The 18,124-nt window shown below is 43.3% G+C and overlaps 1 protein-coding gene across 5 annotated transcripts in view; it reads left to right on the top strand.

Moving 5' to 3' along the window:
• Window positions 1-18,124, top strand: part of Cdc2rk (cyclin-dependent kinase 10) — a 65,408-nt gene that overhangs the window by 35,472 nt on the left and 11,812 nt on the right. For all 5 annotated transcript variants that reach the window (XR_008608786.2, XR_008608787.2, XM_050192367.2 and 2 more), the window contains exons 13-14: window positions 17,107-17,159; window positions 17,933-18,014. Coding sequence is in view for 3 of the 5 variants with exons in the window: in XM_050192367.2 (XP_050048324.1) it covers window positions 17,107-17,159; window positions 17,933-18,014 (135 nt within the window). In the remaining 2 variants the exon portion in view is untranslated. The remainder of the gene's footprint in view (window positions 1-17,106; window positions 17,160-17,932; window positions 18,015-18,124) is intronic.

Below are 18,124 nucleotides of genomic sequence, written 5' to 3'. Positions count from 1 at the left end.
TTTTACTAACACCTTCCTTCTGTTTTCCTTTTAAATGAAATAGATATTACTCCTATCTATTCAAACTGGATTAAGTCATTTTTTTGTTTCAACATGCTTACTAGAGAGTGACAGCATCAGGTAACATGGTGTCAGCCTGTCTTGACATAAACCAAAGTTTCGGCTCATTCAGGCAGTTTTACAAAGGTGCTCAGAGAAAACCTGGAAAACTCAGGAAATTTGGAAATGTCAACTTGGTAGACACCCTGAGCACTCAGGTATATACACAGTTACGTTTTTGAGAATCACAATGAGAGCCCAGTAAGGCATTCCATTGGGCTTATGGTGTCCACCCTTAATTAAGCACTGTAGGTTGTGGCGATTGTACCTACCTAAAGAAAGAAAAAGGTGCTAAGGGCTTGCTGATGAAAGGCATATTTTTCAAAGTTGCTGTTTTTTTATGCTTGAATTACTGACTTTTATGTGTCCGTAATCAAGACAAACATTAAATAAATGCTCAAGTGAAACGCTTCTTTTTCTGGGGGAAGAGGGGGTGGGGGGGTTGAACTGTGCCACGAAAGCTCTATGCCTTGAGAGTGCAACAAATAATTATATCACATTTTAATGCAGCCAGTTAAATATGTGTGTCAAGTGTTGTGCGACTTTGGACGGGAAGTTGGAGTCTATCATGAGAGTTTCAGTCTGCACTGTCTACTGTGCATAAAATGCAGTTAAAGACATTTGTTTATTATTGCAGATAATATCTGGAAAAATGAAAGTTGTGTTTGACTTCAAAGAGGGTGTTAAAGCAGACACACTCAGAATTATCAAGTTTGTAATTAATCTGCATTGTCTTGGCTATAGTACATAACTCAATATAATGAAGTTGGTAAAACCGGAAATTTGCTTCATTAAATAAAAAATTCATTATATTGAAATTCAATCTTTTACGCAGATAAGTACAGTCAGCGATGGATTTTCCTTACACAGAAGGGGTCGGAAAGTTTTTCAAATTATCAGGCAATCAAAAAAAGCAAATTTGAATGAGGAAAAAAATTGTTGAGCTGGCGGTGAAAGAGATACGGGTTCATGCTGTGTCGATGATATCTTCACATTGGCAGTATGAAGCGAAGGCACCCACGCTTTCACACCCACTCCACCCCCACAGTTGATAGTGTTACCCGCGTGGGGTAATCAATGAACTGATCAATAAATCCACTGGCAGAAAGAGCGGATACTTCGTCTGCATCTCACTTCAACACTTCCGAAACTCGAGATTGCGCAACCTTGAGCACTAAATGTGCAGGAAGATAGTGCACGATATGCCGTCTGAGCTCACTTAGTCTTTTCACATGCGGCAGATTATCTCTCAAACAGAATGCATATACACTCAGCCACGCTGATGGCTATGCACAACCACAGCCATGATATGGGAGAGATCTGCAACCGGGACAGGGCAAAAGCGACACTTCAGTGTCGGGTATGTGGCGGGAAAGAATAAGTGCAAAGTGCACAGGGTAAGAAAAGTGCGAGTTTGTAGTTGTCGCCACAGTATTTCTCTCTGGCGCGTTCTAGGCAGAGAGAGAGGTGGATACATTAGGCGTTGGTGTCTCTAATGTGTGCAAATTTCATTGAATGTGACAAGTGTGTCTTTATTGGTGTGTTGTTGGGAGTCCTTGGATTCTAGAGTTAGGCCCATATTTGCGGCCACTCAGTCCGTGAATCCCCAAGCAGCGGCATGAGCCATTTCATTGCCGTGGAGTCCTTGATGTGCTGGAGTCTATACGAGAGCGATGTCGTTTTCTGGTGGGTGAGCGACAAGTAGAGAGTGCGCGTGATTGTTAATGTAGCCGTTACTGTATTTCCAGATAGCCGTCTTAGAGTCACTAATGATGACGTCGCAATCGGGTAGCCCCGATGCGAGTGCAATGGCGGCCTCTTCCGCGTCTACCGCTGAGGTGGTCTTGACTGATGATGAACAGCGTTGCCCTGGTTGTCTACGACCGCTAGTGCATAACAATGTCTAGGGGTGTAGGCTGCAGCGTCCACATAGTAGACTCCTTCAGCCTGTCCATAGCTGTGTTGTAGCGCCTTGGCTCCAAGTTTGTGGCGTTTGACGTGAAATTCGGGGTGCATGTTTCTGGGTAGGGGTTAGATGTGGTATTGGCCATGTATGTTCGGAGGAAGTTGATGTCGCTTGCTCTCGTTGAATGGTGGAGCATGTGAAGTTGTCTCAGGATCTCACGCCCAGCTTCAGTGGTGGCGAGTCTGTGGTATTGCGATGATAGATGTGCTTCGCTTAATATCTTAAAGAGTATTGAGTGTGGCTGTGGCCATCACCCTTTCTGTGGATGCTCTAATTGGAACACCGAGAGCGACTTCGTGTATCTTGCAGATCAAGCAATTCACAGTATCCTCTTCCTGCCTAGAGGGTGAGAGATATGGTAGTGCGAAGGTGATTTTGCTTAAGACAAAAGCCTTGATTAGCTGAATTAGCTCCTTCTATTGAAGCACTCCATGTTTGTTGGAGATCCTCCCTATCAGGCGGAGCGAGCGCATTATCTACCGTTGTTTGTAGTTTGCAAGGTATGCTGATTTGCTCGGTTGCGTTGGAGGTGTAATCCTAGGACCCTTATCATGTCTACGTGCTGTATAGGGTGCCCTTCAATCGTGAGTTGGATATTTGGAGGTGAAGTCCTGAAGCGTCTCGTGGGGCGCAGAAGGAGAAGCTGTGATTTGGTGTGGGAGCACCTGAGATTCAACTCGTGACCTACTTGTTCCACCTGATCAATTGCTGCTTGGAGGGTGTCTTGGATGTGCCCGTCAGAACCTCTGGTCATCCACAGCGTAATATCATCCGCGTACAGTGTGAATCAGAGGTCAGGAATCTTCTTGAGAGCGAAAGCTAAAGGTCGCATAGCCAAATTGAAGAGAAGGGGGGAAAGTACTGCCCCTTGGGGCGTGCCAGTGCTTCCTAAACTTATTTGGCCAGATTGTTCGCTGCCTAATTGTAGCATCGCAGTGCACTTCGTGAGGAAGATGCGTGTATAGCGGTAGATTCACTCCCTGCAGTTTATACTGCTAAGTTCGCGTAGTATGGCCAAGTGGGACACGTTTAAGGCGCCCTTGAGGTCGAGGCCGAGCAACGCTTGTGTGTCACGTGCGTTGCTCGGTTCGATAATGTCTTCTTTGAGCCTTAGCATGACATCCTGACAAGAAAGAGATTTGCTAAAGCCAGTCATTTCCAAAGGGAACAAGTGATTATGTTCGATGTATTTGGAGAGGCGTAGGTGGATTACATGCTCCAAGGTCTTCTCTATGCATGAAGTGAGAGAAATTGGACGGAAGTTATTAATGTCAATTGGCTTATTCGGCTTTGGAATGAAGATCACTTTGGCTGCTTTCCATTGTTGGGGTATCTCCCTCTCTTAGAGACAGTGGTTGTAATGCTCGGTGAGTTTGCGTATGGATAGCTCATCAAGGTTGCAAAGCGTTTTATTGGTCACAGAGTCTGGGCCAGGTGCCATGGTGGTTTGCACTTGGTTGAGGGTATGTTGAACCTCCACTTCTGTGATGGGACTGCAAAGCTCCTCATTGGGTTCACCAGCATAGTCGGGCATGGGTATTTGCATAGGAGGGGACATACGTTTGGAGGCCAGGTTGCTGAACATGGTCGGCAGGTCGGCTGCATGTTCATGCAGCAGTTGGTGCATCTGGTGGTTATTGTGCGTCCTAGACGTGGTGGGGTCGAGCAGGTGCCGGAGCAATTGCCAGGTCTTTTTAGTGCTGGGATTACCATGTGCTCCTTCGCAAACCTGAGTACATTGCTGTGCCGCCAATTTGATAGCTTATTGTTGGATCTGAGAGTCTAATTTGGTGATTCTAATTTGGAGTTTGTGATTGTAACGTGTTGTTAGCCATTTCCTAAGTAAAGCTCGCTTCGCTTCCCACATGTGTAGGAGCTTGGAATCAATTGTGGCCAAGGGTGTGTCTAGCGGGAGAGTGGTGGTATGGGCCTCTACGTCTGCCTGCAAGGCGTTCGCCCATTGCTCAATGTCGGTAATGGTTTCTTCATTAGTGTTGCAGCGAGATTTTCTGAATTCCGTCCAATTCGTAAGCCTTAGTGGTTTCGTGGCTAGCGGTCTGTGCTTAAAATCTACACGGAGTTCGAGGATGTAATGGTTGCTTCCTAAGTTGCTTTGGAGGTTTTGCCAGGTCGCCTGAGTGATACGGTGAGTTAGGGTGACGTCGTGGGATGTATCCCTACTGACGCTATTTCCTAGCTGGGTAAAAAGAGTAAAGTCATTGTAGATGGTGAAACCTTGATTTTGTATGTGCCGCCATAGAGCTCTTCCCGTAGGAGTGGATGCGGAGTGGCCCCAAATTTGATGGGGGGCACTAAAGTCGCCTGTTACGACTAACGGCTGTTTATTGGCATTAGCTTTGGGCTGAGCAAGCATGTGCTCAAAGCAGTGTTGTTGAGCATTGGGAGGGCTATAAACATTCAACAAGCATAGGGTGGGTTGTTTGTGGCTTTGAGGTAGAATTTTGATGAAATCGGGGGGGGGGGATTTCAGTGCTGCTGAATGTGTCCCATTTAACAGAAAGATGTCTTGCAAGTATGGCAGTGTTGGGCTTGTCTATGTGAGGGTCTTGAAACGTGTTGTATCCAGGTAGCGTGACTTTCCAGTGTGTTTCCTGCAAGGTTATAATGTCACGGAGCTCGTTAAGACTCTGTAGAAATAGTGTTAGACATGCGCGCTTGTTGCGGAACCCCCTGCAGTTCCACTGCCAGATGATTAGACTACGGGCTGGCTTCATCATTATTGTCGTTTTGAAAGATAGGAACTTGTGACATCGCGGAGCGTCTTCCCCAGCTCTCGATTAGCTCTTGGAACTGGCAAAATTGTGCAGATGCCTCACAAATAAATGCATCAAGCTTACTCTGTAGCCGATTTTCAAGGGCAACAAGTTTGTTTTCCAGGATGTCCATGCGGTCAGTGAGGACAAATATGGCGTTTTCAACGGTGTTCTCGGTGTCTGTTATTTCGGCATTCTTCCTTTTTGCAGGTGGAGGCTGCATGTGTGATGAAGGCGGCGTTAGAGTTGCAGCTTCCGTCGTAGCAGCGGATGCAAGAGTGTCCATTTGTTCTGTCGAAGGACGTGTGAGTGTGGGCGCGAGCGTTTGTGGCTGTGGTTTGGAAGTAGCAGCAGGAGTGTCAGTGATTTCGATGGGGGGGGGTAGGGGGGGGGGTGGAGCATTGCTTTGAGCTGCTTGATTTCGTTTTTAAGCATTTCATTCTGATTTAGCAAGTATTTGATGAAAGAGCTATCAGCATCGTGTGAGGAGCTGCTATTGTGGGAGACTACTCCTGCCCAGCTCACCTTTGTATGGTTAATGGGCGGTCTCTCCTCGTTGCATGGAGTCAGCGGAGGCCAAGCTTGCTTTGATGATGGGAGCTGCGCCGCTGTTGCAGTGTTCATGCGGCCAGAGCTGCTCTGCGGCTTCTCTTGTCCAGTGCGTTGATTGGGGGCCTGTACAGTGTTCCTGGCCGGAAGTGTCAATTCAGACTCTGGAGGTTTCGGGGGCAGTGTCCGTGGTTTGTAACGAAGTTTGCACTCTGAGGAACCAGTCTCGTGTGTTCCGTTGCAGATGATGTAAGTGGGAGTACAGCTGTGGTCCTGAGGAGGATCTGGCGTGCCGCATTTTAGGCAGAGACACATGGTCACATTGGGGCAGACGTCTTGGCGATGGCCAAGCTGCCGGCACTTAGTAAATGCCTCCACTTTTTGTCGATATGGTCAGCAGCGGAGGTCTGTGCGGAGGTAGTCAATGTAAAAGGGGACCTTTGAGCCTTTGAAAGTGACCAGGATGGAGTCTGTAGAGCACATTGAGGTTCAAAATACATGGTGCTCAATGGACACGAAGTTATAAAGTAAAAAAACAAAAGGTGCATTTTCACTGCACAACGTGAGATAACACTTCATGTTGCTTCATTCAACAGCCACAGTGACTGCCACTTGAGGGTCATAAACCATCGTGTATCGGTGGATGCAGCATCTGTGCTATTTTCTTTTTGTGATTGCATCTAGACAGAAGAAAGCATGCAGTACAGTTTACTTAATTCTTTCTTTAATTGAATTGTTTCCTTGTTTCAATTCTGATTTTAATAAATTTAAATATGTCATATGTTTCAATGTCATGTGTGCACACATCTCCACTGCCCTCGGCACTTGAGAATTTGTATCTTTAGCAGCTCCAGATGCATTGAATTGAAAATAGCTAGTCAAGCTAAGATGTGTATATGGCTGCCCAAGGAAGCCAAATCATGGAATGTACGCTCAACATGTGATCATGGAAAAGGAATTGTTACTGCCAGAATGCACGAGCAGTTTTGCTAAAGTTAACCTGCTGCCACTGCTGGATTTTTAAGAATTTATTGAAAAATTTTTGGAAATTAAATTGTGCAGAGGATTTGCTCAGGTCCAGAGGTGTAGAGGAAAATGGGAGCAGGAGGGTGAAGAGCAGGAAGCATCGATCTTGTGGAGACCCTTTGAGCTCTTGTCCCTGGTTCACATGTCGTTTGAGCCATTTGCCCTGAGCTAATGCTGGAGGATTCAGCCTGACTTGAGCTAGCATATATACCCCGCAACCACTGCCACTGGCATGACACCAAGCCTGCTGCCTGCAGGCATGTATCGCATTTCATTGCACACTCCATTTATGTTTCTTTGTTTCTTGAGCCGCTGCAGACCAAAGTCTGCAATTCCATGAAAATAATGACATCATGCGCACTTGAGTGGAAGCATGACTGGCACAGAGCTGCAAGAATTTGTCAATGACATAGTTGTGTGTGTCAAAGCCCTAGTGAAAGCTGGATTTAATATGTTTTTTACACAAGTTTTTCCATAAGGATAATGCCGAAACAGCATCTTTAAGTACCCCAGTGTACTGGAGCAAGATGCTTCAAGCATATTCAAAGAAGGCCCTGCAGCTCTTATATAAATGGTCTGGAATATGTCTGCTTTTAAAGGGCAGATCCTTGAAAATAATTTCACAGAAATGCTTTAAGCTTTGTATGAACGGAATATAGTTGTACAGCTAAAGTTTTCATTTTGCTTCATATTTTTATCCTCAAGTAAAACGGCCATTTGGTCAAACTTTATGCAAGTGCTTTTTTTTTACTTCATACTTATTCATAAACAATTTATTTGCCTCTTCTGTCTATATGTAGTCTCCTCTCTGGCCCCATCCTTGCTTGTAGAAGTAACTGTGTTTGCATGTCGCTAATTAGTTGCTGCTTTCACACCAGGCCACATTCCTCTTATTTTAAAGGAGCACCTAACTGTATTTTAACTACCATGTATCAATAGGGATTGGATTTTTCTGCCTTTATATCTTGAAATTTGGCTGGCATTTATTGGGTTTTATTTTCCTAGAAAAATTTGGCTCTTATTGGAATTTATTTTGTTACAGTGCCATCTTTTCAGCATTTCTGGCACTTGGCTATGAAAAATTGCTCATGCGTAGTATCTATAGCAGTAAGGAAACAGTAGAATGAGAAAGCTTTGTCATAAAGGCAGTTAGGCAAATAAACAACAGTTGAAATTCATCAAAATACATGCACATATACATGCAGGAGTTTTCGTCAGAGGGCTAGCAGCTGTCTTTTCTGTCTATCATTCGCATTCAAGAAAAGCTGCACTCCACGTGGATGCTAGATAGGGAAAGGGAAGCATCTGAGAGGCATGGCCACTCGGGACGGTACATTTTCTAAAAAAAGATGGGCTTGATTTTGTCCCGCACTGTGTAGAGCATATACTTCAGCATCCCTTTCTTGCTTGCCACCATCAAGGGTAGGAATCTTGCGCCATTTGCACCATTTTAATACTCAATCATATTGCTGTGCCAAATTGGGCCGAAAGCGGGAAAATGACTGAAATTGCATCACGCTGCTCCAGATAGGCAGCTTTGGCTTTGGCAGGTGTGAGCGAAAGATTATATTTATTTATTTATTTATTTATTTATTTATTTATTTATTTATTTATTTATTTTTATTTATTTAAAATTTTCTTTACAGGCCTCGTATGAGGCATTGGATAATGGGGGCATCGCAGTAAGGACTAAATGAGTATATATAATGGGTATACATACTATAACAAAATATAATATACATGAGAAATAGACAGTATAATCATGTATACACAACATTATATGCAAACAGAGCACTGCACAAAAATAATAGGAGACAGTTGCATGTTAGAGAAAAGACAAAAGATGCAGTTCGTTCAGCAAACAGGACAACAATGTACAAAAGTAGCCACTCCAATATCATAGGATAAAAAATACTAGAATAATAAGCAAAATAATGAGCTCATAAATAAAGACACGAGAGCATGCAGAATGCATAAAACTGGAAAACAAAAGAAAAAACATGATGCCATTTGTCGAAGTTATGCAGTCGAAGTTATGCAGTGGAACTGGCGGAACTTATCAGGATTTGTTTCAGATACAACGAAATTGGGAATCACGTACTGAGTGGCAAAAAGAGCCGTCAACCAATTGAACGCATGACTGTTCCCATAGATACGCTGAAGCTGAGGTGATTATATAATCTGCATGATGTCAAGGTGCGACTTCAAGCAGTAAACAAGATTTTCTAGCCGCATGAATGTGCTTGTGAAGTAATATTAAGAGTGCAAAATCACGACGAGTACTTAAGGGCGGAAGTGAAATATCAAGTTTTATTTATGAGATGCTTGAATTGTAGGTATATTTACATGAGATAAACTTAGCAGCTCTATTTTGAACTGATTCTAATAAGCAGATTAGGTGATAATGATAAGGTGACCAAATTGGAGAGGCAAATTCTCACTGCGGGCAAACAAACGTCTGATAAGCTAGCTTGTGAATGTTGGAGGGTGAATTATGTAGGTTTCAGCCTAAGTACCCCAGTGATATTAAAGAATCAGCAAATACGATAGTAGAATGATGGGTCCAGGAAAGACTTGGTATAAGATTAATTCCCAAGTACTCGTATGAAGTAGCTGGAAAAATCGGGTTATTATTTATGTGATAAGGGAAATTAGAGATTGAGTGTTTCTGAGTGAAAGACATTACTTTGAATTTAGATAAATTTAGTCATTAACCAAGTGTTACACCAATCCAAGATAAGCTGAAAATCGTTTTGAAGCAGGATGTGGTCATCAGGGCTAGTTACAGGGCAGCAAATAATGCAGTCATCAGCAAAGGTTCACACTTGGGATGCTAAGTTATTGGGAAGATCATTGATGTATACAGTTAAACCTCGATTTAACAAAGTCAGTGAAATTAGTAATTTGCTTCGTTGTATTGAAGTTTGACCTTTTATGCAAATAAGTACAGTCACCGATCGATTTTTTCTTGCATGGAAAGTGACTGCAGAATTTTCCGAATTATCGGGCAATCGAAAAAAGCAAATTTGAATGAAAAAAACAATTAATTTTGATAAATTTGGGAGTCGGCGACGAATGATACTGTTTCATGCCACGGATGTCAATGATATCTTTACATAGTTGGTACGAATTAAGCGAAGTCAGCCACGCCTTCACCTGCACTCCTCCCTCACGGCTGATAGCGTCGCCCGTACTGAGACAACGCTATTGGGAAAAGCGCACACAGCGAGTAGCAAATGCTTTGTCTGCCTCTCACTTCAACGGATCACCGAAACTCGAGATTACACAACCTCCAATACTAAACATGCGGGAAGACAGCTTACACGGTGCCACGCTGTCTCGGCACGTCCATTCTTTGCACATGCGGCAGATTACCGCTAAGGCAAGGTGCGCGGCTGCGTATGAGCTCAGCCACCACTTACAGCCATGCAAAGCCACAGTGGAGATGTGCACCAACTTACCTTCCACCCCTTCATGCGCGCTTAATCGTGTTACCGTGAGCTGCCTCCTCTGCCCGTCTTTCTCTTTGCTTGCGTGGGAAAGCAGCACTCGTGCATCCAGCATCTTTCTAGAAAGTCTCACCCGCATACATTTTCACTCGCACCAAAAGCACACAGTGCGCTGGCCGTGATAGGATCTTATCGCACTTGGACTTTATACAGAACATTATGCGGCTTCACTTCGGTGGTCGCTCTTGTTGCCTGGTGGCGGGTGATTTGAGAAATGCGTTTGCAAGCAGCCACTTGTAATTCAATCATTTGACCATCTGCATCCGTGGAAGTTCCCATTTATTGTTTCGGCATTCCTTTGCGACCGCAGTGAAATTTCGTTGTATTGAAATCGCAGGCACACACACTTCGTTATATTGATGTTCTAAATACATGGTGTTCTATAGACAAGAACTTGTGAATACTTCGTTATATCGAGAATTTCGTTACATTGAAGTCTGTTATGTCGAGGTTTAACTGTATTAAAAATAGTAGCAGCCCAAGAACACCACCTTGTAGTACGGCAGAGGTAGCATGACAAGCCTTTCCTGAACCCATGCTGATTAGCGAAAAAAAAAAGTTCTTTTCTTCCAGATGGTTGTATATGTGAGAGGCAATTATATGCTCTAACATTTTGCAACAAATACATGTTAATGAGGTTGTCCGGTAGGTATCAGGTGAATATCTGTCGCTGTTTTTGACTATGGGAACTACTTTCGCAGCCTTCCAATCCGACAGGAGATCTCCAGAACTTAGTGACTGTCTGAGGATGTGGTATAATATTTTGCTAAAAGTCATAACAGTGTTCTTTAGTATTTTGCAGTTAATATCATAGATGCCACAAGAATTAAACACCATGAGGTTGTTTACTAGAGGTACAATGCTGTCAATAGTAATGTCAATGGGCATCATGTGCTGATAGTTGTACTGATAGTCGGGAGCATCAGTTAAGGTGGAGAGATCTGTACTAAAGATAGATGAAAAATAGGTGTTGAAGCATGAAGGACACTCATTGTCTGGAAGGGGGGCATGTGATCGCTATTATGTTAAGAAATGTGATTAGTGTCGCGGTTCAGAGAGATGATTAGCCAAAGCTTTTAGGGTTGGAATATAGCAGAGGTGGAAGGTCATGACAACTGCTCATCTTTAGCAGCGCATAAAGTAGAGTTGTTTTTTAAACACCGATTATATTTTTCCCCAGCTGATGGGGTATCCAATCGTTTAGCATTCCTGCATATGTGTTTCTTTTTGCTTCGAAGTTGCCGAAGGAAATTGGTAAGCCAAGGGTTCGATTAACATGTGATGTTTTGATTACTGGGATGTGCTGGTTTACTAATGAGCATAATTTGTCTCGAAAGAGTACCCAGTTTCCCTCGACCGTTCGATTGTAAAAGTAAGGAAGAAATGCATTGTTGACAAAAATTTCTAAATTCAGCATTAATGGTAGTATAATCACTGTTGTTATAGTTTTGAATTGTTTTACAGTCAAAGCCACTTACAGTGAACTCTCACTTGAGTGAACTGCAAGGGACCGAAGGATATAGTTCACTTAACTGAAAGTTCACTAAACTTAATATTCACTAGACCAACATAAGACATGGCATACAGAGTCAAAAGTTTGAAGTGCAATTCATGGAGTAAAAGACATGGCATCCATAGTGTTAGAAATGCGTGAAATTGAATTTGTACGTATCAATGAAAAACACACCACGCGGGTCGTTTGTGTGCACACGCAGAACCGACGAGACTGGAAAGAAAGAGACGACGACCATGCCCCAACTAGCCGGTCGGAAACAAAAAAGCACACCACGTTGTTTGTGGTGTGACAGATCGCCACTTTGCTGTAGCGGCGTTGTAAGCGCCAGCGATGTTACTTTGTTCATGGCCTCCGAGATTACATGCTTGCTCATTTTGTGCGAACGATTTCGGAGGCTATGCCTCGTTGCCATTCGTTTTCCGCGTCGCCGCTTTGCCCCAGGGGCGCTCTAGCGCCAGCAATGTTACATTACCGCTGGAGCGGCGGTTTGATGAAGGCAGGCATCGGTTGCGCGTGCAGTGCAGTGCATTGCAAGCCTTGGTCCTCTGAGCGAGTTCGTTAAACTGAAATATTTTGACTGTTCCGAAATTCGTTCAAGTGAAACATTTTTGCATAGAATCTATAAGAAAACTGCCAGGGATTTTTAAAAAGTTCGTTATTCTGAAATATTCGATAAACCGACGTTCGTACAACTGAGAGTTTACTGTATAACGATACAGGTTTTGACAATATATCGGTTATAACAATGAGAAACTGCTGCACCGTCAACTTTTGTACATTTCCCATGGTGAAATAACCCACTTACTACAATGCCTCGATGCGGTATGATCGGTTATAACGATGAAGTCTGGCTGCTTTCTGTCCGAGCCAAAAGGTTGTGAAATGCGAAATCCTTGAAAACGGAAAAAATTTAACGAGAAATTTGAGCTGCTGCACGATGGGCCGCTGCTCCAACAGCCGCCGCGCACTCATTTTCCAGCCATCTCCGTGCGGTTCTCTCCCGTCGCCCTTCCATCCCTCTGAACACGACTGGGCTGTGCCCATAGCTCTAAGCCGCCCCACCCTACGAAACACAAATGGACCGCGCCAACTGCGCTGCAAGAAGATTGCTCGCATGTTGCTCACTGGCTCCTCATTCGTCCTTTACTCCCCTCACCCCCTTCTTGCAGGCGCTGAGCCGTGCTCCCGCAAGGGCTGCAGAAGATGGTGTCAACCTTTCTTTCCTTTTCCCCTCAAGAACCACTTCTCTCCTCATTCAGCGCAGTTCTGCAAACAAGTTAATCACTCACGTTCATCTTTGTTGGTTGCGTCAAAGTCATTCCTGGCCATGCGGTTTCTCAGCCTCACTTGACTCGCCGCCGAAACGGAAGATGGCCGATCCACCCGCTGATCATTGGAAATGCACGACATTGCCGGTGAAAAGAAAGCGCGCGACTATAGATTTGGAAACTAAGTGCTTCTAACCGATGAGACCATCGTCACGAACATGCTTACATCAGATAGCAACGGCGACCGCAGCAGTGATGATGCGGTGGGGCAGGCTGCCTCAACGTTGTCCTCACAGGAGGCCCAGCAGATGATTCAGTCCCTCCAGGCTTCTTTTTCACGAGGAACCTTCTGCTGCACTACGTGGAGCACTTGGATGCCTTGGAGAAGGGTGTCGGCAAGCTTCACGTATAGCGTGCAAGGCTGACGGACATAGGCTTTTCTCGTGCAAGCCAGTGAGAAGTATGTGGCGAGATGCTTGTGGTGATCTCTCCTCAGCGTTTCTTCTGGATTTCTCAAGCTGACAGGCTGCCGCAGCAGCCTTCTCGCAATATTTAAAAGGCCCCTTTTGGGGCCACCAATGCCATGCCTCGGTAGTGCTCGCATATCGCTTGCCACCCGTGACACCTCTTTGCAGTTGTTATAACAGTGCCATTCTTTGATGCCGACAGCTGCGGCATGTTACATGCGATCAGAGCACCCAGGAAGGAGTTAAACAAGGGAACACAATCAGCAGCCAGATGGAGGAAGGTGGTGAGGAGGGGCACTGGCCTCCCCGCCATTATAGTTTTTTCACATCAGCTTTGCCATCCCCCTATTTTGATTTTTTCATTCAACCTGGTTATAACAATTATCGGTTATAACAGTAGAATTTTCGTGGCACTTGAATATTGTTATAAATGGGTTCAACTGTATTTACTATACCTTTATATGGTAATGGAATATTAAGGGTTAATTGGAGTAGATTATGGTTGCTAAAACCATCTAAGTGTGCTATCTGCTGAGCTGTTTCCAGGTTGGTTGTAAGTACTAAATACAAGGTGTCACGGTGCAGGGCATTGTCTTGTTTGTCTTGAAGTGCATGTAAAAGTAACTTTTGTACTCTGGCTGCGAGTGGGTGCGAATAGCTGCACTCAATTAAGCCCTTTGAATAAAACTAAAGGTAGCGACATTTTTTTTATCTTGCCGCCCAAGCCACAAGCAAGGGCAGGTGAGGGCGTCTTGGGCTTATCCGCGCCTCCCTGTTGGTGGAGTGAACTTGCATCATGTGGTGGTGCTGGTAGCGGCTTTCGTTTTTTACTTTTTTGCGGTGCCATGACAGTTGCTCTTGATCACGCGGCCCTACAATCATGGTGATCGTGAATCGTGATATCACATCGATCGCATCGCTGCGCAGCATGATTGCCGCAATCAAAAAGTGCAAACTGAGAGGGTGAGCAGTGAGGAAAGGTGCGTGCAGCAAGGCAGCGGGAGAGGGGACTCTGAAACAACTTCTGTGGTAAAACACCTCCAGTCACTTCACCAGAACTTAACACAAAAATTGTGTTAAAATGCTTCTAGGGTGCTCTACATCACTTCTTTAATGGTGCAGAAAGTAAGGTGTTGTGACTGTTACCCCTCTTAATTACTATAATGCTCTAAATTAAAATTTGACTGCTTCATATTGCCCCCAGTAATAAGATATATTGTGATAATAAGCTATAAGACAGCTTCAAAATCAGCTCCAGTCTGCTCCAGAATGAAATTTTATCTGCTCCAAAAATTGCTACAAAATAACAGGGCATTCTCATCCCTGCACCATAGAAAGCGCATCTGTACCTGTTGGACTTCGAGGCTCTGGACTGAGAGCCTCTAAGAACTCAACCACTTAATTCAACAAAGCATTTTTCTCTCCTCTCTTGTAATCGCTACGCGTCTGTCATGTGTCTAGTGTGGGGAGGCACGCAGATCTGTAAGACGAGGTATCAGCATACATGCTTGGGGTGAACAAGTTGCGTGTCTATTTCCGAAACAACTCAGCACTGCTATTTCTAGGAATCTCACTCTATCCAAAATGGCCAGTTGGTGTGTGCCTTTCGAAATAAGCTCTCTGGCTGTGTGCTCACCCTATTTGTGTCCACTAGCTGGCATACACTGGTGAAGTTTCCTACATGAAAGGCGGGCTTATAGTCATTATTGTAAATAATGTAAATATTGCAAAATAACCCCAGTTTTCTTTTCCCCGCTGTGCTTTCTCTCTCTCTCTACATTCTCCTATTCTGTCCACATTTTACTCTATTACCCCAACCCCCTGCTGGCCAATGTTCAGAACTGTGTGTCAGTCATCCAGTCTCTTTCTTTTAACCACAAATTATAGTTATTGCCAGACGTGTAAACTGATATAGATACACGGGAAGGGCAGAGAGGAATGGACTCGTATGCGCATAGGCATCCTTTATCCGACCCTTTTTGTTATGACGTGGTTGGCGAGGCCCCCTGTATTCCCCGGAAAAATAGAGATGATAGACAAGATGTTTGGGTGACACTTTTAGAACTGCAAAAAGAAAACCTCCTCGGCCAGAGACCCCACCCCAAACACATGGGAGCTTGTGTACTGGCTGAGCACAAACACCCAACTCACTTTGGAGGGTCTGGTTGCATGATGCAGACCCTGGTTGACTAGCCACAATGAATTCCTGTATTTGGCACTTTTTGATATAAGCCCAATTCCTAAATTTGGAATCGGCAGGTCCTTTTCGACATTTATTGGCAAATACCCAAGACTCCACTTTCTACTTATAACAGTACCAGATGACATGCTTGCAAATTTCCTGTTGCATTCTGGTGACTTCTTGTTACATTTTTAGGACTGCACTTCGTCTTTTCTTTCACCTAAAAGCATCGTTATTGATAAGGATTCTTCTACCTCTAATGTGCAACTCAGCCAGTTGGGTAGCAAAGTACCTGGTGTGTTTCCATGTGTGCATGTTTCATACACTTGAACCTGCTTTAATGATAAGCAGGTATGATGGGCTTTGGCTGCTACATCATATATTGAAAATGTGTAAAAGTGGCCCATCTTCAATAATGTGCAGTTAGGATGATTGAATGTTCTTGCTTAGCTCCATTATAAGTAGGTTGCACAGCATGCATGTGTGCTGTGTGCGTATGTACATGCACTGGCATGCACAGTCAACTTTCATTAATTTGATATTTCTTAACACAGCCGCCTTATACGTGTGTTGCACGGGCACTTTCAATAAAGCCCAAGCGGGCTCGTTGAAAGTGCACTGTTTAGTACCTGTTTTAAAGAAGTTCGAAAAGCACGTAATTAACAAATCAGTAAGGGTTTGTGAATATTTGAAATTTTGGAATTTCAATCAAATAGTCTGCTATTCCATTAATGTTTGATTCAAGAATTCACTACACATTTGAAGTTGATGAATATTCATTTCTTTCAAATATAAGTGATTACGCTAATTGTAGTCTACAGGAAAAAAGGCAGATGCAAGTTGTGACTGCTATGAATGACTCTGGTACATGGGAGCTGTGCTTACTGTGCAGAGGTACCAGTCACAGAACAAACACATGGAGTAGCTAACTGCTGCTCAGTAATTTCCAGTCATTCATTAAGGATAGTTTGCCTTTAGGCAGCTTAAATTATTATAAATTGGGCAGCCTATTACTATTTGGGCTCTTAGCATGTTTGTATTTCTTTAAAACAATGTGTGGTGTTATAGTATTACACTTTACTGCTTCAACAAGCACAGCACTGTACTAGTAGCTGATGACAGGCTGTTCTTCTGTGTCATTGCTGTCATTATGATGGTGCGCCAGGTACAATCACCTTTCAGTTGTTTTTCATTCACATGTTCATCAGTTAACTGGACAAACAGTTCTGAACGGCATTGCATATATCAAATGATACAATTAAGGCCTTTTATCAAATAAAACAAGTAAGGCCTGTTTTTTTTTTTTTTTTTTTTTTTTTAATTTAGCAGACTACACAATCCTTGTGATTGTTTAGAAATAAAAAAAATAATTGTTGTTTGTATTCAGTCCTTGGGGAAATTCACTATTTTCGCTGTTCACTTGTGTAATCAGTTCACGCGTGATTCACCCATCATGATAAATGCTTGCATGAGGTGATGTCTAAGTAAATTACTGAAACAACACGGCCATTTCTCAGAGCTAAAGATACAAGTACCATGTCTTGTCTCATTAATTTGTCCTTTTATTGCAAGGAACCTCCCATTGCATCATGTGATGACTTGTTAAACATGTGCAATATTGCATGTTGTTCAATAAGAGCAGAAGTGTTTACATGAGTTCTATAATTGGAACGGAGACTAAATCTTTTCTGAGTGTGAGCATTGCCTTATTCTATTTTATTTGTTTTTCCATTCTCTCTTTTCTACACAGAGCCACTGCAGAGGAGTCACTCCAAAGTTCCTACTTCTCTGAACCTCCCTTGCGTAAGCCCGGTTTGATTGTTCAGTTGACATGGCATGTGTGATCATGCATACTAGGGTACAGTATGCGTATGAACAAATCTTAAAATAAGCAGTTTAGTTTGCAATAGTGGTGTAACGTGTTAAGAAATTGAGACTTCGAAGGGTTCGGACCGCACTGCGTGCATGTACGCTTGTACACATGGTGCAGTGCCATCACGTGAAACTCGTAATGTGGTGTGCATTTCTTTCTTGTGTCCTAGTTTTTTCGCGCAGTTAAAAGAAAGGTCTAAAAACTCGCAACCCCGTTTTATTACCTTTCTTTTTCTTTCTTCAGGATCATACGTTTCAATTTGTTATGACTGGTAACTTGACATGAAATCTTTGTTGTAAATGGTTTATTTTACCATAGAACACATAATGAAGTTGATGGTGTCATAGTTTTCATTGTTATATCCATTGTTCAAAGTAGTATTTTTATAAATATATTTGACGATACATACTGAAAAAAGCTGTGATGCCCTTTTGACAAACCATGGTAACTCCTAACTCATTGTAACCCCCCCCATCCCCCCCCGTTATCTCTGTATTTTGTACTCCCCTCTTGGTATAGCCCTTCAGGGCTGCAGTACAATGCCTGCAGTTAAAGTTAAATGCCTACACTTTGATCTTCTTTGTAGTTCAGTGTATGTAGTATATATGAGAAAATTGTAACAGTCTTGCTGCATTTCTTGAGTACTTTTTTTTTTACAGAATTTTTGCATTGAATTAAAATGCTCATTATTTTTACTCTTCAGCTTGTGAAGCAGAACTTATGCCTTCGTTCCCACAGCATCGGAACTTGAAACGGTCTTCAGTGGGGAACCTTTCAGAAGAAATGTAAGCATACTAAATTTTGTACAGAACTTGTCTGCCATCAGATTGATTTTTAGGTGTCACTGCCAACACAAGCCTCACCCAGCCAACTGTGATGAGACATGTAGTTAGGT

The sequence above is a fragment of the Dermacentor andersoni genome, chromosome 1 (genome assembly GCF_023375885.2).
Source record: "Dermacentor andersoni chromosome 1, qqDerAnde1_hic_scaffold, whole genome shotgun sequence".
NCBI classification, from domain to species: Eukaryota; Metazoa; Arthropoda; class Arachnida; order Ixodida; family Ixodidae; genus Dermacentor; species Dermacentor andersoni.
This window is presented reverse-complemented; position numbering and strand designations above follow the sequence as displayed.